The 23,516-nt window shown below is 43.8% G+C and overlaps 1 protein-coding gene across 3 annotated transcripts in view; it reads right to left on the bottom strand.

Annotated features, from left to right (window-relative positions):
- The window catches only part of ATG5 (autophagy related 5), a 204,562-nt gene that overhangs the window by 132,294 nt on the left and 48,752 nt on the right, over positions 1-23,516 (bottom strand). For all 3 annotated transcript variants that reach the window (XM_033939707.1, XM_033939709.1, XM_033939708.1), the window contains exon 4: positions 17,005-17,083. In XM_033939707.1, coding sequence (XP_033795598.1) covers positions 17,005-17,083 — 79 coding nt within the window. The remainder of the gene's footprint in view (positions 1-17,004; positions 17,084-23,516) is intronic.

Raw genomic sequence — 23,516 nt, 5'->3', positions numbered from 1 at the left:
AATCCTCATGTATGCAATGCCCTAGCTACAAGATGCCTTCACACTGAAAAAAGAACACAAGAGGAAGAAACCAAATTATTTTGCTGGCAAAAGGATGTTTTTATCTTTTTCCTTTTTTTGTGAGCAGGAGGGGGCATAGAACTGAAAGAGGAGGGATGGAGTTGGAATTCTTGCAGGTCTGTCTAGCCTAAACAATAGGTGGAAATCTGTTGCAGCTCTTTGATAGCTGATCTCAAATGGGCTACTAATACAGCCATCGTGCCGACATTATGAGTCATGGCATGACCCACAAGAGTCAGTCCAGCCTGGGCATAAGTGAAGAAAATGCAGTTGGCAAATTAAGTGCAAAGAGTGTGTCTACCAAAAGCAGCCCCATCCTATTTTGATGAAAAGAATAAAAAAGCTGATGGACTTTCTATGGCTAAGGATCTCTTTCAGTATATAGTATGCTTTTGGAAAAATGTTGAAAGGTCTATTGGCTGGTTAAGATGGAATTCCAACACAACCTTAGGAAGGAACTTTGGATGGATGTGCAGAACCACACTAGTGTAAGGTGAATCAATCACTAGGACATGGAGCTGAAGTAACCACCATTACAAATAAAACTTTCTGGAGCAGGTACTTCAAATGGTAGATATTTAGTGGCTCAAATGGAGCTTTCATCGCCTGATAAGAAAACGTTGAGATCCTATGAGACTAGAGGAGACTTGATGGGAGGTTTTTAAGTAGCAAGACCAGAACAAAGTGAACTTAAAGGCTATATACACAGATGGGTTTACCTTCTACCAAATAAGCTCCAATTGCACCAACACATACCACTACAGAGTTGGTCTTAAGACCTTAAGAATGTATTCAAACAGTTTTTCTTGTATAGAGCAAGTGAAGGGATCTTTGGCCTCACCCTCACACCAGACAGTAAACCTCCATTTTGGTGGAATCCTTCCAGGTTACTAGCAAGATCTGTGAGGCACTATTAGGTAAGTTTGGGGAAACCAATGTCTGTCTCTCCAGATCTAATTTATGAGGGCTTGGGACTCCATATCAGGATGCAACAGTGTGCCCCACTCTTGAATATCAATGTTCGAAAACATTCTAGTCTCATAAGACTCATGATGAAAGGTCCAGCAGAAGCAGAAACCACACCTTACTTGGCTAATAAAATTGTGGTTTCCTAATTTTCCTTGAGCTTCAATATATTTATTAATTTTAAAAATTTCTTAACCACACTATCTTACAATTCTAGGTGGTAAAATAGTAATGACAGCATTAAAGACCTGAACAGTTCAGCCAATATGCCCAACACACACACTCATTAATTTATGATTAAATTGACTCTCTTTGGCTTTTCTGGAACATAGACCACAGAAGTCTGCTTGGCACTGTCCTTAGGTTGCTACATAATCCTCATTGCAGGATTCCCACACAGAAGACCCTAACACCCCCCCCCCCCCCCGTGCAGAAAGGCAGCGTCCAAGGCTAGTTTCCCCAGATGACCTTATCCTGAAACAAAACTGGGGTACTTTCTTGTTGAAAGGAGTAGCTAAGAGGTCTATTGAGAGTGTTCCTCACTCAAAAAATCTTAGACAACTTATTGTTTCCCAGTGTCACTTGTGGAGTTACAGTACTTGATTTACTTTATCTGCCAAATAGGCAGCTCAGATACATTCCATAAGAAATGGCCCATTGTTGAACTAACGATCTCTGAAAGCTTTTAAAGCATTTCATATTGTCTTCGGATATTTCGTGTAGACTGAATCCACTGCATGGATAGGGTCCATTAACCTTTTCTTATCGTAATAAATTTTATGTTACGCTGGTTCCAATCGTAATTATTTTAGCAAAGTTTTGTATTATTCACCGTTTTCATTTACGGCTATTGTAAACATAATGTAAATAAGTCATAAGTCTGTAAATTCAAATATTTTGTGTTCCTGGCTCTTTATTAGTCCATACAGACTGTTTATCCACTGTCTATGTCATTTTTGGAATGTCCCGTCATCCGGGATACATGATAGGAAAAGGTTAAGGGGGTTGGGGGGTCGCGGGGTCGGCCAGGAGGTCACGGGTCGGCTGGGGGGGGGGGCCGATCGGGGGTTCTGGGGGGGGGGCAGACTTTGGGGGGAGGGGGATTCGTCGAGGGCAGGAGGGCCTGGGATCCCTCCTGCCCGTAATGTAGTGGGGGGTGGGGGTAGGGGGTCGCCGGGGCCAGGAGGGCTTGGGCTCCCTCCTGGCCCAATCGAATAGCGGTGGGGGGGGGTCGCCAGGGCCAGGAGGGCTTGGGCTCCCTTCTGGCCCAATCGAGTAGCAGCGGGGGGGGGGGGGAGTCGCCAGGGCCAGGAGGGCTTGGGCTCCCTCCTGGCCCAAGCCAGTCGCGGTTGGGGGGGGGTGGTCACTGGGGCCAGGAGAGCTTGGGCTCTCTCCTGGCTCGATGTTAATCGGCAGGGCAAGAGGGCTTGGGCTCCCTCTTGCCCCGATGTTGTCGGGGGGGGGGGAGGGGGTCGTGTTTGACATGGCAGGAGGGCTTGGGCACCCTCCTGCCTGGATGGTTGTGGGGGGGGATTCTGTAACCAGTGTTGTTTTTGACAGACACCGGTTACAGAATCCAGCTTTTAGGTGAAGGACTGGCTCCTCCTTCGCCTAAAAGCCCTTCTGTTGGACGTTTGTGGCTTAGGCGTTTTTTTGTTTCATTATGGCTGAAAAGTGTAGACATGGTGTGGTTGTACTTTTAGACGTAGTAGAGATTGGGCATTTAGGCAGAGGAAGGCCATAATCAAAACAAGGACGTTTGTTTTGGTTATGGACACTTTCCCTGCTTCTGCTTTGAATGTTTAAGGACTTAGGCCAAAAGGGGACTTAGACCCTTTTTTTGATTATGCCCCTCCACATATATTATGGATGGGGACAGGGTGGTTTATAAGTTTAAATATGTCTAAGTGGATAAATGTGTAATTTTATGTTTAAAATATGTAGTTAATTATGGAATTATGATAGATCTATAGATTCTTGAATGATAAAGAATAATTTGGGTGGGAGGGTTATTGGTCTGTAAGAATCTTGTAATATTTTAAGTGATGTCTATAGTGTAAATGTTTTATTTATTATTCTTCACTTATTGAAATTATTTTAAAATGAATAAAGATTATTAAAAAAAAAAAACAACAAAAAACAATATGTGCAACCCAGCGCATGTAGATATCCTGCAATGAGGTAATATTCAAAACAATGTAAACGTCCAGGAATAGCTTCTAGTTATTTAAATCAATTGTCTAGGACTAACTGGGCATACTCTGTAGCTACATATAGCATCTCAAATGAAACCAACTAGTCTACAGGCATTTCAAGGTGGAGTCAGCACTTAACTGAATAAGTTTTATCTGGCCACCAAACGCCAGATATTCAATGCTCCTGTGATCCAGCATTGAATATTTGGGAATACCAACAGCAGTCAAAACAACCACTGACCACTGCCAGCTATTTACTTCGTGAATACTTGCAGCTCTGATGCAAGGTAAAACTGCAGTGGTGTTTCCCCAAGACAAATTACAGATACCTCCTATATTTGGATATATCTGAATGTGAGTGTAAGCATTATTTAGATCCAAGAAGTTTCCAAGTTTATTTAAAATTTGTTCGCTCAATCGGACTTCTGAGCGGTGTACAAAAATTAAAACAGCACTTTTGTACGCCACTTATCTGGTCCCCCATAATGTTGTAAAATGTTTATTATGGTTCATCGCTTTGAAGTGTGATTAAACGATTTATTGAATTTTAAATAAAACTTGGTAAACCTGGAAACTTCCAGTCAAAATGCAGGCATGGTTAATGGTTTTATGGTCACAGCTTCTCTGTGGTTGTTTCTCTCTCTCCTTGTCTAGTTCCAGCTAGGAAATCCTTTAAAGCGCAACTGGAGATTTTGTTTGATGTTTGAATATATTTATCAATGGAAAATCCTGACAGATCCTGACGGATTTGATTAGATCCTGTCGCCTTTTCTTTAGCGATCTCCGCTTCTGATGAAGGTGGCGAAACGGAGCTCTGTCGAGGGGTGATATCTATTTCTACAGGCAGAATGTCTTTCTTTCAGGATTCAGCTAAGTATTTCTTCTTGTACAATAGTCCTGGATGAATTTTTTCAGACATTGAGTGGTGTTATGAATTACCACAAAGGAATATGAACTTTGCATGATGATATCAAATCTCCACATGCAGTATTTATTTCTTATTGGATTCAATCAAGTTTTCTTTTGTGCACAATAGTCCCGCATGAAGTTTTTTTATAAACTAACTGGCGTTACGAACTGCCATAAGGGAATACGAACTTTGCACAGGATAAATATTATTTACGATTAAATGTATGAACTGTATATTTATTTATTGAGTACCGTATATGGACATGAAATTGGATTTTTGGTATCAACTTTATAATATGAATTTTTGCATGAATTTTTATTAAATATTTATGATATGGTTTTATAGAATTATCTTAGCATGAATTTTTTGTCAGCATTTGCACTTTAAGAACTTTAAACTCTATGACGTTTTGGGAGTTCACTTATTTTTATCATACACATCTTTGTTATTTTTTCATTTTTCCTTTTTCCCTGGTGTGAATGTTTGAATACTATTTAAATTTTATATATATATATATATAAAACAGAACTAAATGATGTAATGGGCAGTTCTTATTTAGACTTATGTCTGGTGCTGGTCACCTATGAATTACTGCCCGAGCCCAAATCCCTCGTTTGTACTTGAAGGGCTCATACTGTTGTCCATTATTTAAAGTAATTTTTTTTTTTTTTTTCCAAACATTCCCCCCAAGGGATTAAGAGTGTTAGCCAATTCTCAGTTGACTATATTTATCGTCATGGCAGTGCATAGGAACAAATACCAAAAGACAGTAAATTGGGATTCTGTTTCATACGGTCAGAATGAAACTTGATGTTCAGAGGTTTAAAATCTAAAATTCTATGGGCAGTTAAGTGATATTCTTAATTAAAAGCAGTATTCACAAGGTCACTATACCCATAAGGTTATAGACTAATAATAACTGCCAGCTATAGTGGGGTCCTAAGGAGAAGCCTTATACCTTCCTGGGTATCTAAGCAGGGCTTTCAGGGCATTTATTATTTTAAGAAACTCCAATGGCCTCTGGCCACCAATTTTCCTGAGTTCTATTATTCAAGGTACACTGGACTCCAATCAATTTAGGTAACCCACAGACTAGAAAAGTTTTAGCCTGGAGACAGGTAAGTAGTGGAATGCCTCACAGATCGGTACTGGGGTCGATTTTGTTTAATATCTTTGTGAGAGACATCGCCAAAGGGTTAGAAGGAAAAGTTTGCCTTTTTGTGGTTGATACGAAAGCCAATAGGGTGGATACCCTGTCATGAGAAGGTGTCTTCAAAAATCAGAAGAATGGTCAAAGGTCTGGCAGTTAAAATGTAATGTGAAGAACAGTGCAGAGTGATGCACTTGAGGTACAGAAACCTAAAGGATATGTATGAGATAGAAGAAGAGAGACTGATGAGCACAGCTTAGGAGAGAGACCTCGGGGTGATGGTGTCTGTGGATCTCAAGGTAATGAAACAATGTGACATGGCTGAGGTCAAAAGAATGTTGGGCTGCATAGAGAGGTATAACCAGCAAAAGAATGAAGTTGTACAAGTCATTGATGGAGGTGTACAAGTCATTGGTGAAGCCCCGCTTGGAGTATTGTATTCAGTTTTGGAGGCCGTATCTTGCTAAGAACATAAAAAGATGAAGCGGTTCAGAGAAAAGCAATGACAATGCTTTGGGGTTTACACCACAAGATATACGAGGAGAGACTTGATGACCTGAACATGTACACCCTGAAGAAAAGGAGAAATAGGAGTGATACGATATAGACATTCAAACATTTGAGAGGTATTCATATACAAACCCTTTTTCAGAGCAGGAAAGGTGGTAGAACTAGAGGATATGAATTTAGCTTACAAGGGGGCTCTCAGGAATATTATTAGAAAGTACCTTGTCACAGAGAGGGAGGTGATGGATGCCTGGAATGACCTCCCAGTGGAGACAAACACAGTGACTGAGTTCAAAAATGTGTGAGATAGACACAGAGGATCCCTGAATAGAAAGAGGATAGTAATGAAACATAACTTGACAGATCAACAGCTAGAACTTCGTAAATGACACGCAAAAGTGGTACTTATAAATGGCAATGCCAATGCCAGACAGACTTCTACGATCTGCGTCCCATATATGGCAAGACTTATCAGGATGGGCTGGAGTTAGCTTTGATGGCAATTCCAGCAGTGGGGTAATATAGCCCATGCTGGACGGACTTTTACGGTCTGTATCCCATTAGTGGGAAAACAGATCAGGAGGGGCTGGAGTCAATTTTTACAGCACCTCAGTAGCTGAGGAAGTAGGACCAGTGCAGAGTATGCTTTTTTTACGGACTGAGCCCCGAAAATGGCAGGGATGGATCAGGAGCACGTATCATCTGAGTGCAGGTCTTGCATATCTCAGAGGGAAGAAAGACATCTTATAGTGGAACTTAACAAGTAAAATTGCCTTGATAATTAATTTGACTGTTGGGCAGAGTGGATGGACCACACAGGTCCATCCACTCTGTCCAATTCAAGAGAGCCTGGGATAGGCACGTGGGATCTCTCAGAGAGCGAAAGAGATAATGGTTACTGTGGATGGGCAGACTAGATGGGCCATTTGTCCTTTATCTGCCGTCATGTTTCTATTTGTCATCATTCACTATGCTACTATAAGAGCTCGAGGCCTAAACAGTCCAGATAGAGCTAATGTGAAAAAAGAAAGGCAACTCTGAACTCAAATTCACACAAAGAAACCCATACAACAGGACTTAAAGAGCAACTATGACCACAAAAACTGAAATTAAGGCTTTAAGGCGAGTGCAGCAAAAAAGATTAGATGGAAGTTCCACGTGACGGCAGCATGCAGAACCGGCGGTACACATGCACAGTGAATCTGGAAAAAGTTGCTAGGTTATTTCTTCCTATGCCAAGCTCTGTTGATGACATTGTCCATACGTGAGTAGTCACAGACCTGCTTGTCCTCGATGTAAACCAAAAAGATTTTAAGATTGTTCTACACATAGTTTTAATGAACTAAAACGAACAAATTACAACAAAGCTACTGGGTGTAACAAGTGTAATTCTTAAATCCTTTAGGAGCCATAATGCCTGTAGAAGAAATGTTGCTGTCCCAAGTAAATTACTGAAGGACGACTCTTCCAAACATTTGCTTTACAATTACCCTATAAAGGAAGTGCTTAGTTTTGAAGTACTCAATCATTTAAAGATTAGCTTCTTGCTCCCAGAGAACTTTGTGCTATTATAAATGAAGATCATCATTTTAACTCATCCAGACTTTCTTCGGACCAATGGGCATGTGCTAAATATGATGAAATCAAAACAAGAAACTTAAACAACTTGCTACTTGGGTTTAAAGTTTTGACAAATATTTCACCAGCTATCTCCAATAGTTCACACGTTCTTTATCCTATACAATCTTTACACTTCTTCATTTCGACTGAACGGACTTGAGTAATACAGAATGACAATTTTTAATGTAGAAGGGCTTAAGTTATGGAATGAACAGCCATTTCAGGCAATTAGATCTATGCCTGCTTTTAAAAAGATTTTAAAGACAACTCTTTCAACAAGCATTTGATGAGGATCTATTTATTTATATACCACTTATAGTCTAAGTGGTTTACATTCAGTCACTCAAGCATTTTTTTCCCTGTCTGCCCTGGTGGGCTCCCAATCTATCTAATGTACCTGGGGCAATGGGGGATTAAGCGACTTGCCCAGGGTCACATTGTGCAGCTTGGGATTTGAACCCACAATTTCAGGGTGCTGAGGATGTAGCTCTAACCACTGTGCGAATTGCGGTAGAAAGTTGGCTGAAAGACCATCGTATGTCACTGAGTCTTGAAAGACCGTGGTTTGCTGGGGTTTTCATCATCATCATCTGTTTGTCTGTTGGGAAAGACGTTGCCTGTAGTGCCAGCATTTAAATATTTGGGGGGGTAATAATTGATGCCACATTATCTTTTGTTGATTAGTTAACAGAGTCACTGTTTATGTCTATGCAAATGCATTGCTTATTGGACTTACAAAGAGAAATTTGACTAAATTTCAAACCCTTCAGAATATTGCTATTTGGTTGGTCAACGATAGCTGCTGTCACCCCATTATTGGTGCGTAGTCACTGGTTGCCAGTCAACTACCGTATCAGATTTAAAATAATGGCAACTGTATTGCATTCAGATCAACCAATTATTATTCGATATAATTTGGTAAAACCTTCTAAGCCCTCAAGTGAATTTGGTTCAAGACAGGCTTCTCTCTTGACGTTACGATAGTTAAAAATGCAAAATTGGAATGTTGCTGCACCCGTAATTGGACTTCTCTTCCACAAGATCTGAGGAAAGAATTATCTTTAGCTCGATTTAGAAAGTGTTTGAAGGCCTGAATGTTTCAGCAGGCCTATGGGACTGTATTAGAGGAAGGAGACAAAAATTAAACATCTGAGAACTGCGAGGACAGAGAGCATTATTAGATCAAGACCAAGTTTTTATGGGGTTCTTATCTGGGGTACCCTTTGAGGTAGTTTATTTATTTTAATGTTGTAAGTTGTAAACCGCTGAAATTCTGTAGAGTGAAACAGTGTATTAAGTGAACAAACCTGCAATCCACACAGGTACCCAAACCAACCAACCGGATCTTCAAACACAACGTACTTGCCTAACTTAAGCTGATGTTTGAATATAAAAGTCTAAGAATATTTGCACACTTTTCTCCTCAGGCCATATAAGAAGCCCTATTTTTACTTGCACAGCTCATGACTTAACCCAGTTGATCTACTTTTAAAAGCAGGCAGTAAACATCTCTCTATGATTTCTATCTAGTTCTCTAAATGACATGAGCTCTAATCTTACCACCTCACCAAATGCAACTGCTGGTGAGTCAAACTGAGAAACTGATACACCATCAGAATCATCCAACCATTTAGCATGAACCCATTCTAGGCATTTCTGAACCGCTGAAATTTTTTCACAAAACTACAGTCTGAACACTTCAGTGGTCATTTGAGCTGGTTAACAATGTATTCAGTCTATTCTTCCCCGAGGCTGATTTATCTAAAAATATCCTCCAATTTTCATGCCAACATTTTCATTCCAAGTTCGCCCTCTTCCCCTTTTTCACATACATTTTCTGGCACCCCAACAGTTTATTCAAATAGAGGATATTAGAGCTCCCCAAATTACCTCAGCTACTCTTAGCTGCATTTCCTGTCCCCCAAATCACTCTAAGAGGAAGATTGAAACCATGTGTTATACCACACAAACTCACTAGGCCCTCTACAGTCACTTCTTAAATACCTGCTTTACCTAAGCAAAGGATCAATATTCACTGGCGATTCAATCATAGGAGTTATACAACTCAATACCATATCAGAAACAATATCGCTGTATTTATGTTTTTTAACAGCCGATCCTCAGCAATCGTAAATGCATGAGCCATCATCTTCATCAGATCATTTTTCAATAGTACTTACAATACTATTGAAAAAAATTAAAATACAGTCAAACCTTCGTTTGCAAGTAACGCGGTTTGCAAGTATTTTGCAAAACGAGCAAAACACTCTCACAAATCTTGCCTCACAAACTGAGCGTTGGCGAGACTTGATATGTGAGCCCCCATCCCCCGAGAATCGGCATTGCCCGTCTGCCCAAACCCTTACTGCAATCGGGCACCAGCATGCAGCACCAACCCAAAGAACGTACCGGTGCCGAAAGAGCCTGACGCTGATCTCTGCTGGCCCTTGAGCATCTGCGCATTCTCAAGGCCTTCTGGCTCCAGCTCTCTCCGAGATTCTAATGAGAAACCGGGAATCTCAGAATCTTGGAGAGAGCAGGAGCCAGAAGGCCTTGAGCATGCGCAGATGCTCTAGGCCCAGCAGAGATCAGCGGCAGGTGGCAGGTTCTTTCGGCACTGGCACGTCCTGTGGGTTGGTGCTGCATGCCGGTGCCCGATCGCGGTAAATGTTTGGGTGGGTGGGCAGATGGGCGAGGGGTGATGCCGGTTCTCCGGGGGGGTTTGAAGCCGGTTCCCGGGGGTGGGATGGAAGCGTGCCTGAGGCCTCGGGGGTTCTTTCTAGGATGTGGTGGGGTGGGTGGAAGGGGGGAGGGTCTTTGGGGGATGTGGAACGAATCGTCTGCATTTCCATTAATTTCTATGGGGAAAGTTGCTTTGAAATACGAGCACTTTGGTTTACAAGCATGCTTCTGGAATGAATTATGCTTGCAAACCAAGGTTCCACTGTAATTATAAATGTTATGAAGAAATGATCTGATGAAGATGATGGCTCATGCATTTACTATTGCATGAGTTAAGAGTCCGCTGAGGATCGGCTGTTAAAAACATAAATACAGGGGTATTATTTCTGATATGGTATTGAGTTACCTAAGCAAAAAGCAGGCACATAAATTGGGCTAGAAATGAGATTTTGTGGCAGAAGCAGCAGCACACAAGGTCTTGGAAAACATGAAGGAATTAGAAAGAGAGCAGCTGACAAAAAAAAGACTTAATACCAGCATGGCCAGTAACTATAAAACATGGACATTATCGGAGCTAAAGTCACAAAGGCAACATTGAAAAGGCGTATGATTCAATTCCTATGCCCAGAGGGAACAGGTACAAAGCAACTATTATACAAGCTGCACAGCCTCATATAATCACGAAAATAAAGGATGAAACTACTGAAAAGGTCCAGAGAAGAGTGACTAAAATGGTTAAGGGACTGGAGGAGTTGCCGCACAGCGAGAGATTGGAGAAACTGGGCCTCTTCTCCCTTGAAAAGAGGAGACTGAGAGGGGACATGATCAAAACATTCAAGATAATGAAGGGAATAGACTTAGTAGATAAAGACAGGTTGTTCACCCTCTCCGAGGTAGGGAGAACGAGAGGGCACTCTCTAAAGTTAAAAGGGACTAGATTCCGTACAAACGTAAGGAAGTTCTTCTTCACCCAGAGAGTAGTAGAAAACTGGAACGCTCTCCCGGAGACAAAGTTAGACAAGTTCCTGCTGAACCGGAACGTGCTCAGGTAGGGCTGGTCTCAGTTAGGGCACTGATCTTTGATCAGAGGGCTGCCGCGTGAGTGGACTGCTGGGCATGATGGACCACTGGTCTGACCCAGCAGCGGCAATTCTTAAGTTCTTAGGACTTTGTGGTCATGCCAAGCATCAGATTTCAATGGAGGCAAATTCCCCGGGAAAGATGTGTACGATTTCATGGAATCGAGCAACACAAGTCAGTGGCAAACACCTTTGAGCAAAATGAAGTAACTGGAAGAAAGAACAGGGTCCTAACTAAAATGATTTCATGTACACTGACAGTCTTTTAGTCTTCCTGAAAAACACTGCAGCAAAGCAGTAATCATAGCCAGATACCTGCAAAAGACAGACTTCTAACGAGGCATATTATGCAATAACTAAATAAGCAAGTCATGAAATAATTTGGCCACCACAGTTGCTTTCAGACCTGGACCAAGTTCTGAACAAACTTACGCTGCAACAAAAAAAAATGCCATGCTGAGGAAAACCATGGTTCATCAAATCCAGCATTCAACAGTGGCCAATGTGGTTTACTTAGAACAGCCTTGAGGACATCCCAAGCCAGTTGGGTTTTCAGGATATCTATAACCAATAAACATTCAGTCAGCACCTTCTTTGGTCACATAGCCTCCACAAATGGCTGCCTATAAGCCCAGAGCAGAAACCTCAAACCACCTCTTCAACAGGGCCTCCAGTCAATGCTTGCAGTTCAAGGCGTATTGTTGTGGACTTCATCTTTATTAAGCTTCAGGAAACTAATTTAAACAGCTGATTTTTATGTTAATTTATTGTTGAAGAATGTTATTATACTGTGATATATTTTTTAATTATGAATGTTCTTTTGTAACTCGAACAAAGTTGTAGGATGTTTCAAGTAAGAAATTTTTAAAATAAATAAAAAATACTGGATTCTTAAGTTCCACACTACTCTCTATAGGAATAGTCTTCCTGGTGACCCTGTAACCAGCGCAAACAGAACTTCTGGTCATAGCTCTGCCAATCTTTAGGGCCACATCCAGAGACTGCCATTCTACATTTAACAGAAAAGTCCTAGAAGGCACTGGAGGCTGATTCTCAAACAAAATGAGGGTCTCCAAACCCTAAGAGATGAAGCAGGGCAACTCTGATCTGTGAAAGACATGGACAATAGAGGCACATCAGCATTCTCATCCCAGAATACCTCCTATCCAAATCCTCTAAGGGGGGAAAGAAAGGGAGACTAAATAGTCTAAATCCTCGACTTCTGCCCTAGCAACTAAGTGCTGCTTCTTAATCCAGGAGGGTCCTTCAGCAGAGGCATCACTAGACAAAACTATTTGAGTGGGAAAGAGCACAGGGGAGGCAACCCATATATTGGGGGGGGGGGGGTGCAAGTCATAACAACCGTCTCCTCCTCTCCCCCCTTTAAATCAGCATAAAACATAAGAACATAAGAAGTGTCTCTGCTGGGTTAGACCAGAGGTCCATCGTGCCCAGCAGTCCGCTCACGCAGCAGCCCATCAGGTCCAGGACCTGTATAATCATCCTCTATCTATACCCTTCTATCCCTTTTTCCTTCAGGAAATCATCTAATCTCTTCTTGAACCCCAATACTGTACTCTGTCCTATCACACCCTCTGGAAGCACATTCCAGGTGTCCACCACCCTTTGGGTGAAGAAGAACTTCCTAGCATTGGTTCTGAATCTGTTCCCTTTAATTTTTCCGAATGCCCTCTCGTTCTTGCAGTTGTTGAAAGTTTGAAGAATCTGTCCCTCTCCACTTTCTCTATGCCCTTCATGATCTTCTAAGTCTCTATCATATCCCCTCTATGTCTCCGCCTCTCCAGCGAAAAAAGCCCCAGTCTCTTTAATCTTTCAGCGTATGAAAGGTTTTCCATACCCTTTATCAAACGTGTCGCTCTCGTCTGAACCCTCTCGAGTATCGCCATATCCTTCTTAAGGTACGGTGACCAATACTGGACCAGTACTCCAGATGCAGGCGCACCATTGCCCGATACAATGGCAGGATAACTTCTTTTGTTCTGGTTGTAATACCTTTCTTGATTATACCCAGCATTCTATTCGCTCTCTTAGCGGCCGCTGCTCACTGTGCTGACGGTTTCATTGTCTTGTCCACTATTACCCCCAAGTCCCGTTCTTGGGTACTCTCAGTCAATAACAGATACTATAAGTCCCAAATGCCTTAGATACCCCACATCAAACAAGTATTTGATAACACCATTCAATTAATTGTTGCATATGGGAATGAAGTCTGGATGTAGAGCAATGTTTCTCAACCCAGTCTGGCTTTCAGGATCCTCACAATGAATATGCATGAGACTGATTTGCATAATAAATTTGCAGGCACTGCCTCCTTATTTCATGCATATTCATTAAGGATACACTGAAAACCTGCTAAAGGGGATGGGGCAGAAACTCATATAAACCCATCACTCCCAGTTCTGTAAACTACATTCCCCAATAATGAAGCTAGGACATAATTCAGCATACAAAAAAAACAAATATTAAAACTCTAGTATCATCGTAGGAACACTAAACTAAACTAAAGCTTAACCTTATATACCGGGTCTTCAACCAAAGGAAGCTCGACGCGGTTAACAATAAATTAAAAAAATAAAGTAAACTGAAATACAAGAGAGTTAGTTTTCAAAATGTTTAGCGAATAAAAAAGTTTTTAGAAGTTTACGGGAAGAGTTGGAAGGAACTGGGACACCTCAAAATTAGGGGAAGTTCATTCCATAATTGGGGAAATTTAAACGCCAGAGAGTTGCTAAAATTCTTAACTCCTTGAATTCCTTTTCTAGAAGGAAGAGAAAGTTTAAATCGATGAATGCCTCTCGCATATGAAAATCTATAAACATTCCATAGCAGAGGAACAAGAGGAGCAAAGATACCACGTAAAATCTTAAAGCCAATATATAAACACTTAAACTGAATTCTGAAATAAACCGGGAGCCAATGGAGAGAAAAGCAAAGGAGTCACATGGTCGAATTTGCTCTTTCTTCCTGGGGGGGGGGGGGGGAGGTCAACTTCGCGGCCGTATTCTGAATCAATTGCAGTCTTTGAAGGCAGGTCTTAGTGATGCCAAAATAAAATGGCATTACAATAATCTAACCGGGATAATATAATCGATTGGACCAAAACAGAAAAATGACATCGATGGAAAAGAGATCTGACCTTCCTCAACATTCGTAAGCTGAAAAAACATTTCTTAACCAGAGAGTTTATTTGGTCCTTAAAAGTAAAAGAAGAATCAAAAAGTATTCCCACATTCATCTTCCTCTGCAAACACTTTTTGAAATATGGTTATGGATTTCAAAACGATTTAAAATCCATTGAATAGTAATCAGGTACTCTGAATATTTTCTTTATCTATCCTGGTGGGCAATGGAGGGTTAAGTGACTTGCCCAAGGTCACAAGGAGCAGTGACGAGATTGAACCCCCAACCTTCGAGAGCTGAGGCAGCATCTCTAACTACAAAATCACTCCTCCACACAAAACCCTGCAAAAAAGACTGAGCAGATACCATGTTGTCATGATTTAAACTGCAACAACCCTACCTGTGACAAAGCATCAGTGCAAATATTGCACCAGGCCCTAGAAAAATCAACACACTTCCTACTAGGAAAACACAACATATCAAACTGTTAGAGGTCCCTACGCAGGAACTACATACGAGCTGAATTCTTCATCTCAGGCATACATGTTGAATACGGATGAAAGGTGTACACAGCGCTATACAGATAACATCCAGTAGATGGTCCCTGCACAGAAGAGCTTACAATCTAATTTGGACAGATAGACAGGATATCTCAGGGTTAGGGAAATTCTGGTAGAGAAAATGATACAATGGGTTTGGGGTATCTGACAGCAGTGAGTGGGAGTTAAGAGTTGAAAGCAGTTTTTAAAAAGTGGACTTTTAGCTTGAATTTGAATGCTGCTAGGGATGCAGCATGATGTATTAATTCAGGCAGCCTGTTCCAGGCATAAGGCACAGCAAGAAAGAAGGGACGGAGTCTGGAGTTGGCAGTGGAGGAGAAGGGTACAAAATAAGAGGGACTTACCTGACGAACAGGAATAGGAGGAAATATTTCTTCACTCAGAGAATAGTTAAGCTCTGGAATGCTTTGCCACAGGTTGTGGTAAGAGCAGATAGCTTAGTTGGTTTTAAGAAAGATTTGGACAATTTCCTGAAGGAAAAGTCCATGGTCTGTTATTGAGACAGGCATGCGGAAAGCCATTGGTTGCCCTGATCAGTAGCAAGGAATGTTACTGCTATTTGGGTTTTTCCCAGGTCCTAGTGACCTAGATTGGCTGGACCACTGGTCTGACCCTGTTAGACTATTCTTATGTACTCACAGAATTTTTAGCTGTGTACTCAGGAAACAGTCCTCTCAATTTCTGGAGACAGAGATGTGCAGGGAAGTAGAGTTTAGCAGTTATAAAGAAACAGTACTTTGCTATGTATGTTTATGGTTTTTTTTTTATTAATGTTTATTGTAATCTATCCAAGGGGTGTATGCTCAGTAAGACTACATGAAACAAATAATTCCAAGTTTCTTATTCCCAATAAACCCTGAACACTAGGTCATTTCCATGATAACAAAGTATTCTTCATTCCAGCTTTTCTTGTTTATTTCAAATGAATGACAACACAAAGAGTCACTTTTCCTAAGCAAGCTTGCATATCAGCAAGACAAAATGCTGCCAAGTGTGGTGGAAACTTAAATGGTAGCCATCTTAACTTCAAACATACAAACCCTACTGTATAGGAAGTTGCTGGTCACTCCAGAAGTTCTACTGATATTAAATCAGAGAAGAGCGACAAAAATAGTTAAGGGACTGGAGGAGTTGCCGAACAATGAGAGGCTAGAGAAACTGGGCCTCTTCACCCTTGAAAAGAGGAGACTGAGAGGGGACATGATCGAAACATTCAAGATAATGAAGGGAATAGACTTAGTAGAGAAAGAGAGATTGTTCACCCACTCCAAGGTGGAGAGAACGAGAGGGCGCACTCTAAAGTTGAAAGGGGATAGATTCTGTACAAACGTAAGGAAGTTCTTCTTCACCCAGAGAGGTAGCAATCTGGAACGCTCTTCCAGATGCTGTTATAGGGGAAAGCATCCTCCAGGAATTCAAGACAAGGTTAGACAAGTTCCTGCTGAACCAGAACATACGCAGGTAAGGCAAGACTCAAATAGGACACTGGTCTTTGACCAAAGGGCCGCCGCGTGAGCGGACTGCTGAGCACGATGGACCACTTGTCCGACCCAGCAGCAGCAATTCTTATGTTCTTAAAGGGAACTTAATTGTCGTTCCTTCCTTTTAATACACTATTTTCCATTGAAGGACTACCATTCACCAAAGATGTTATGGTACAGTGAACAGACTCCAGCATGAACTTTCAACTCCCTTCCTAGGTATAACTGGTAACAATTTTTGATACTAGTTTCAAGCATTATCACTGTTCTTGGACTTTGTCTCCGCCAATATCTATCATTAATCTCTAAACCAGAGTCATCAATGTTAAATTCACTTATCTCTAAACCTCAAGTCATTAATGTAAAATCCTCTTAAACTGCACTGATTCCTTGTAGAAAATTGCAGAATACAAGAAGTTGTGTTGCATTGTATTTAAGTTTACTGAAATAAGATAGATTATTGCTTTATCTAGGAATATTGTACCTTTTCTGATACCCCACACTTCCAGTCATAATGTAACTTGAATAAAATCACTATATAGATGAAAAAGTTGCTAGAATGCTCTAAAGAAAAAAATCAAGAAAGCTCCACAAGAGCCCAGGCTGGCCTTCCTATTTGGAAACTGGACAAAGATAATATTCTGTGACTGTACCTTAAAGTGTACTGTGATGTTCCATGGTAGGCCTGTATTTGATGCATGAAGGTCAAACAGCAAACCAATTGGGTAATGCCTAAAAAATTGAGAGAGAGAAAGAAGCCTTTGTTTAACATTGAAGAGTTAATGCCTATAAAAAGGTCCTGTCTGTCCATCAGAGAAAATGTTACATTTAAAACTCTTAACAGCAGCAGTAGCAAATCAAAACATGACAAACAGAGAAAAAATGCTTTATTTGATGGGAAGGACAGATGACCACAGCAAGCAGTTGAGGGCCAAATTCTATAAAAGGCATCCTGATTGTAGGCATCCCAGACAATCGGGATACAGGTTTAAACAAACAAACAAAAAAAAACACCCCGAGGCAGGCTGCCTACGCTGTAGACATCTGTCGCTGTTGAGGGAAACGCATAACCTTAGGCTCCTCCCCAGTGCATCTCAGAATACACCCGGAAGGGGAAGGCCCACCATTTTGCTGTGGAAGACCTGCTGGCAGGACGGAGTTGGCATCCCTCTTGCCAGCCATCAGATAAAGGTATGGACGGGTGTTTGGGGGGTATTGGGGTGAAGTCGGGGATTGTCAGGGGACTTCGTGGGCATCAGAGTAGGGTCGGGGAGTGTCAGGATGGAGTTGGGGAGCATCAGGGGCATATTGGGGTGTTTCAGAGGGAACTTGTGGGTGTCGGGGTGGGGTTAGGGGAGTGTTTGCTGGGTTTCAGGGGATGACGGGACAAGCGGCAGGAGGGAGTAGGCATCCCTCCTGCCGGGGGTTGCCTAGGGGGAGTGGCAGCAGGAGTTAATGGACATCCCTCTTTATCTTGGAATGTGTCGGGAGGGTTTGCCATTGCGGCAGGAGGAATTGGGCACTCCTCCTGCCGTGGACAGTTGCGGGAGGGGGCTTTAGGAATTCCAGCAGGAGGGAGTGGACATCCCTCCTGCCAGCTGACTTTGCGGAGAGAAAGCACAGTTACTTACCGTAACAGGTGTTATCCAGGGACAGCAGGCAGATATTCTTGACTGATGGGTGACGGCACCGACGGAGCCCCGGTACGGACACTTTTAGAGTGATTGCACTCTAAGAACTTGAAAAGTTCTAGAGACCGCACCGCGCATGCGCGAGTGCCTTCCCGCCCGACCCCGACGCGCGGTCCCTCAGTTAAGATAAGCCAGCTAAGAAGCCAACCCGGGGAGGTGGGTGGGACGCAAGAATATCTGCCTGCTGTCCCTGGATAACACCTGTTACGGTAAGTAACTGTGCTTTATCCCAGGACAAGCAGGCAGCATATTCTTGACTGATGGGTGACCTCCAAGCTAACGAAAAGAGGGATGGAGGGAAGGTTGGCCATTAGGAAAACAAATTTTGCAAAACAGATTGGCCGAAATGTCCATCCCGTCTGGAGAAAGTATCCAGACAATAATGAGATGTAAAAGTATGGACTGAGGACCACGTAGCAGCTTTGCAGATTTCCTCAATGGGTGTGGAACGGAGGAAAGCTACAGATGCTGCCATAGCTCTAATTCTATGTGCCGTGACAGAACCTTCCAGTGTCAGTCCGGACTGAGCATAGCAGAAAGAAATGCACGCAGCAAGCCAATTAGATAGCGTACGCTTAGAAACAGGACGTCCCAACTTATTAGGATCAAAGGACAGAAAAAGTTGGGGGGATGATCTGTGGGGCTTAGTACGGTCTAAATAGTAAGCTAAAGCCCGCTTACAGTCCAAAGTATGAAGAGCCTGTTCCCCGGAATGAGAGTGAGGTTTAGGGAAAAAAACAGGTAGTACAATAGATTGGTTGAGATGGAACTCAGAAACAACCTTAGGGAGAAACTTTGGATGTGTACGTAGAACCACCTTGTCGTGATGAAAGACAGTGAAAGGTGGATCAGAAACTAGTGCATGGAGCTCACTGACCCTCCTGGCAGAGGTGAGAGCAATAAGAAAAAGTACCTTCCAAGTGAGAAACTTGAAAGAGGCAGTAGCCAAGGGTTCAAATGGAGGCTTCATCAAGACGGAAAGAACCACGTTCAGATCCCAGATCACCGGAGGTGCTTTGAGAGGTGGTTTCAGATTGAAAAGACCTCGCATGAATCTGGAGACCAGGGGATGAGCTGAAAGGAGTTTCCCCTGGACCGGCTCATGAAAGGCCGTAATGGCACTGAGATGAACTCTGATGGAAGTAGACTTGAGACCAGAAGTAGACAGAGAAAGCAGATAATCCAATAGAGGTTCCACTGCAAGAGACTTGGGGTCATGATGATGTAGGAGGCACCAAGAAGAAAACCTCGTCCACTTTTGATGGTAACATTGAAGAGTGGCTGGTTTCCTGGAGGCGTCCAGGATGGAGCGAACAGGCTGAGATAACAAAAGATCAGCTGAAGTCAGCCCGAGAGATACCAAGCTGTCAGGTGTAGAGACTGCAGGTTGGGATGGAGGAGGGTGTCCTGATTCTGTGTAAGCAGAGATGGAAACAGTGGAAGTAGAAATGGATCCCTGGAACTGAGTTGAAGTAGAAGGGAGAACCAATGCTGTCTGGGCCACCGTGGAGCAATCAGGATCATGGTGGCTCGTTCCCTCTTTAGTTTGAACAAGGTCCGAAGCATGAGAGGCAGAGGAGGGAAAGCATAAAGGAATAGATTGGACCAATCCAGAAGAAACGCATCCGCTGCCAGACGGTGAGGAGAGTAAAGTCTGGAGCAGAATTGGGGCAACTGATGATTGTGAGGAGCTGCAAAAAGGTCCACCTGAGGAGTGCCCCATTGTGCAAAGATGGACTGTAGAGTCGATGGGTCGAGAGTCCATTCGTGGGGTTGGAGAACTCTGCTGAGCTTGTCCGCTAAGAAGTTCTGTTCTCCCTGAATATAAATCGCTTTCAGGAATAAGTGGCGCGAGGACGCCCAAGACCAGATTCTCTGGGCTTCCTGGCATAAGAGGCGAGAGCCCGTTCCCCCTTGCTTGTTGATGTAGTACATAGCCACCTGGTTGTCTGTGCAAATTAGAAGGACTTGAGGAAATAGAAGGTGTTGGAAGGCCTTGAGGGCATAGAACATTGCCCTGAGTTCCAGGAAATTGATGTGATGCTTCTTTTCCTGAGGAGTCCAAAGACCCTGAGTTTGGAACTCGTTCAGATGAGCTCCCCATGCATAAGGGGAGGCGTCGGTGGTGATGACCAGATGATGAGGAGGCAGATGGAACAGAAGGCCCCTGGAGAGATTTGAGGATATCAACCACCATTGTAGAGACTGACGAAGAGACGATGTCACAGATATGTGTCGTGAGCAAGAGTCTGTCGCTTGAGACCACTGGAGAGCCAGGGTCCATTGAGGAGTGCGCAGGTGAAGCCGTGCCAGGGGTGTGACATGAACTGTGGAGGCCATGTGACCCAAGAGAATCATCATCTGCTTTGCGGAAATGGAATGCTGGGACAGCACCTGCTGACAGAGCGATTGGAGGTTGTGAAGACGGTTGTCCGGCAAGAAGGCTCTCATCTGGACCGTGTCCAGTACTGCTCCAATGAATTGAAGTCTCTGCGTAGGTAGAAGGTGAGACTTGGGTATATTGATTTCGAACCCCAGTAGTTGTAGAAAAAAGATGGTCTGGTTGGTGGCCAGAAGAACAGTTTGAGATGAAATGGCCTTGATTAACCAATCGTCCAGGTAGGGAAAAACCTGAAGGTGGTGGGAGCGTAGAAACGCTGCCACCACTACCAGACATTTTGTGAACACTCTTGGAGAGGAGGCAAGACCGAAGGGGAGCACTCTGTATTGGTAATGACAGTGATTGATCATGAAACGAAGGTACTGTCTGGAGGCCGGATGAATTGGAATGTGAGTGTAGGCCTCTTTGAGATCGAGAGAGCATAGCCAGTCGTTGTGATCGAGGAGAGGATAAAGCGTAGCTAGAGATAGCATCTTGAATTTTTCTTTGACCAAACATTTGTTGAGATCTCGCAGATCTAGAATAGGTCTGAGGTCTCCTGTTTTCTTGGGTACTAGAAAATACCGGGAGTAGAATCCTTGCCCTCTTTGGTCCAGAGGAACTTCCTCTATGGCGTTCAGAAGCAGGAGGGACTGAACCTCCTGACAAAGGAGGGCAGATTGAGGAGTGTGCAAAGCAGACTCTTTTGGTAGACTTTGGCCCGGAAGGGTGTGAAAGTTGAGAGAGTAGCCGTGGTGGATGATGTTGAGGACCCACTGGTCCGAAGTGATAACTTCCCACCGGCTGAGAAAGAAAGACAGTCGTCCTCCTATCGGTTGAGGGAGGAGAGGAGATGGTTGAACGCTGGCTATGCCCTCGAGTATCAAGTCAAAAGGGCTGAGTCGATTTTTGTGGAGGAGGCTGCTTAGCTGGTTGTTGCTGCTGAGGCCTAGGTGTTTGCCGCTGCTGTTGCCGCTGCCTCCTAGGTTGCTGAGTGGAAGGCTGTAAGGGGCGAGCCACAAAACGCCGCTGATAGGCCGTTTGCTGTCTGAACGGTCGTGAAGGTGGAGGTTTCTTCTTAGTCTTAAGAAGGGTATCCCAGCGGGTTTCATGAGCCGAGAGCTTCTGGGTCGTTGAGTCCATAGAATCTCCGAACAGCTCATCCCCTAAACATGGGGCATTAGCCAACCGGTCTTGATGATTAACATCAAGCTCAGAGACTCTGAGCCAAGCCAAACGGCGCATGGCTACCGATATGGCTGTTGCTCTAGAGGTAAGCTCAAAAGTGTCATATATAGACCTTACCATGAATTTTCTGAGCTGGAAAAGAGCTGAAGAGCACTGATGGAAAGCCTCACGATTTCCCACAGGAAGGTACTGCTCAAAGGAAGCCATGGTGGTAAGGAGATGCTTTAAGTAAAACGAAAAATGAAAAGCATAGTTACCAGAACGATTAGCAAGCATCGCATTTTGGTAAAGTCGCTTACCAAATTTGTCCATGGCTTTACCCTCTCTGCCAGGAGGGACAGAGGCATAGACACTAGCTCCCAAGGACTTCCTGAGGGTGGATTCTACAAGAAGAGACTCATGAGAGAGCTGTGGTTTATCAAAACCAGGAATGGGGATTACTTTATAAAGGGAATCCAATTTGCGAGGAGCTCCCGGGATAGTAAGAGGAGTCTCCAGATTCTTGTAAAAGGTCTCCCTCAGGATGTCATGTAAAGGGAGTTTCAAGAATTCCTTTGGAGGCTGATCAAAATCAAGAGCGTCCAAAAAAGCTTTGGACTTTTTAGACTCAGCCTCCAAAGGAATGGAAAGAGATTCACACATATCTCTTAAAAAAGAAGAGAAAGAGGTGGAATCAGGTTTGGAGGAAATATCCTGCAGAACAGGCTCGTCTTCCTCTGATGAACACTCACCTTCTGACTGAAGAGGTTCTTCAGAGTCGCCCCACAGATCAGGGTCTCGAACATGGGGACCACGGTCCCGAGACTCAGGGGTGGATGGTTCTCGGTGTCGGGACTTCTGTACCGACTTACCCGACCTCACCGACGCGGTACCGGGCGATGTTATCGGTCGCACCGGAGCCGATGTCTGAACCGATTGGTGATGAGACCTGGGCTCCGGTGCGAGGACAGGCATCGATGCCGATGAGGCCAAGTGTACCGGTACCGAAGGAGTGGATGGTGACAATACAGACTGTTCCACGATCGGTACCGGTTGCTCAGTGGGGACCGATACCGGAGGGCTCGGTGTCAGGAGAGCTGGAAGGAGTTGTTTGAGCTGTTCCTTCAGCTGTACCTGCAAGATGGCCGCAATGCGATCATCAAGGGAGGGCACCGGTACCGCTTTTTTCTTCTGCGGTACCTGTGGTGCCGCTCGACGTCCCGGAGATGAGGAGCCCGATGTCGAGGGACTCACCTCAATAGGGGCGGAGCGCTTCCGCTGGCGCCTCACGGTCGGCAGGATTGGACTCTCTGCAATGGAGACCGGAGGACGTTCCAGCGGGGAAGGCTTCTTAGCCGGCTTACCTGCATGCTGCGACGCCGACGCGGTATCGCGTGGCGTCGATGAGGTGGGTGCCGACGAAACAGGTACCGAGACCGGCGCCGAAGACGCGGGATCGGACATGTCGGTGCCGAAAAGCAGTCTCTGCTGTATCTCTCGATTTTTGAGAGTCCGCTTTTTCAAAGTGGCACAGCGGGTGCAGGTAGAGGCCTGATGTTCCGGACCCAGACACTGAAGGCACCAGTTGTGCGGGTCTGTTAGGGAAATAGGCCGTGCACACCGCTGGCACTTCTTGAACCCGGGCTGAGGGGGCATGAACGGAAAAACGGCTTCTGCCAAATCGAAGGCCGAGGCCTCGATAATGGCAGTAGGCCCCGCCGGGTCAAATCAAGAAAACTCGACAAAATAAGAGAAAAAGTTTTTTTTTTTTTTTTTTTAAAAGGAAAAAAAGGAAGGGCAAAAAGAACCCGAAAAAGTTTACGCGAGCGGGAAGGCGAATGAAAAAATTTTTCAACAGCCGTTGAAAATGCGACTTCTTAGCTCCGCGGAAACTAAGAAACTGAGGGACCGCGCGTCGGGGTCGGGC

This window comes from Geotrypetes seraphini, chromosome 3 (genome assembly GCF_902459505.1).
Source record: "Geotrypetes seraphini chromosome 3, aGeoSer1.1, whole genome shotgun sequence".
In the NCBI taxonomy this organism is placed as follows: domain Eukaryota; kingdom Metazoa; phylum Chordata; class Amphibia; order Gymnophiona; family Dermophiidae; genus Geotrypetes; species Geotrypetes seraphini.
This window is presented reverse-complemented; position numbering and strand designations above follow the sequence as displayed.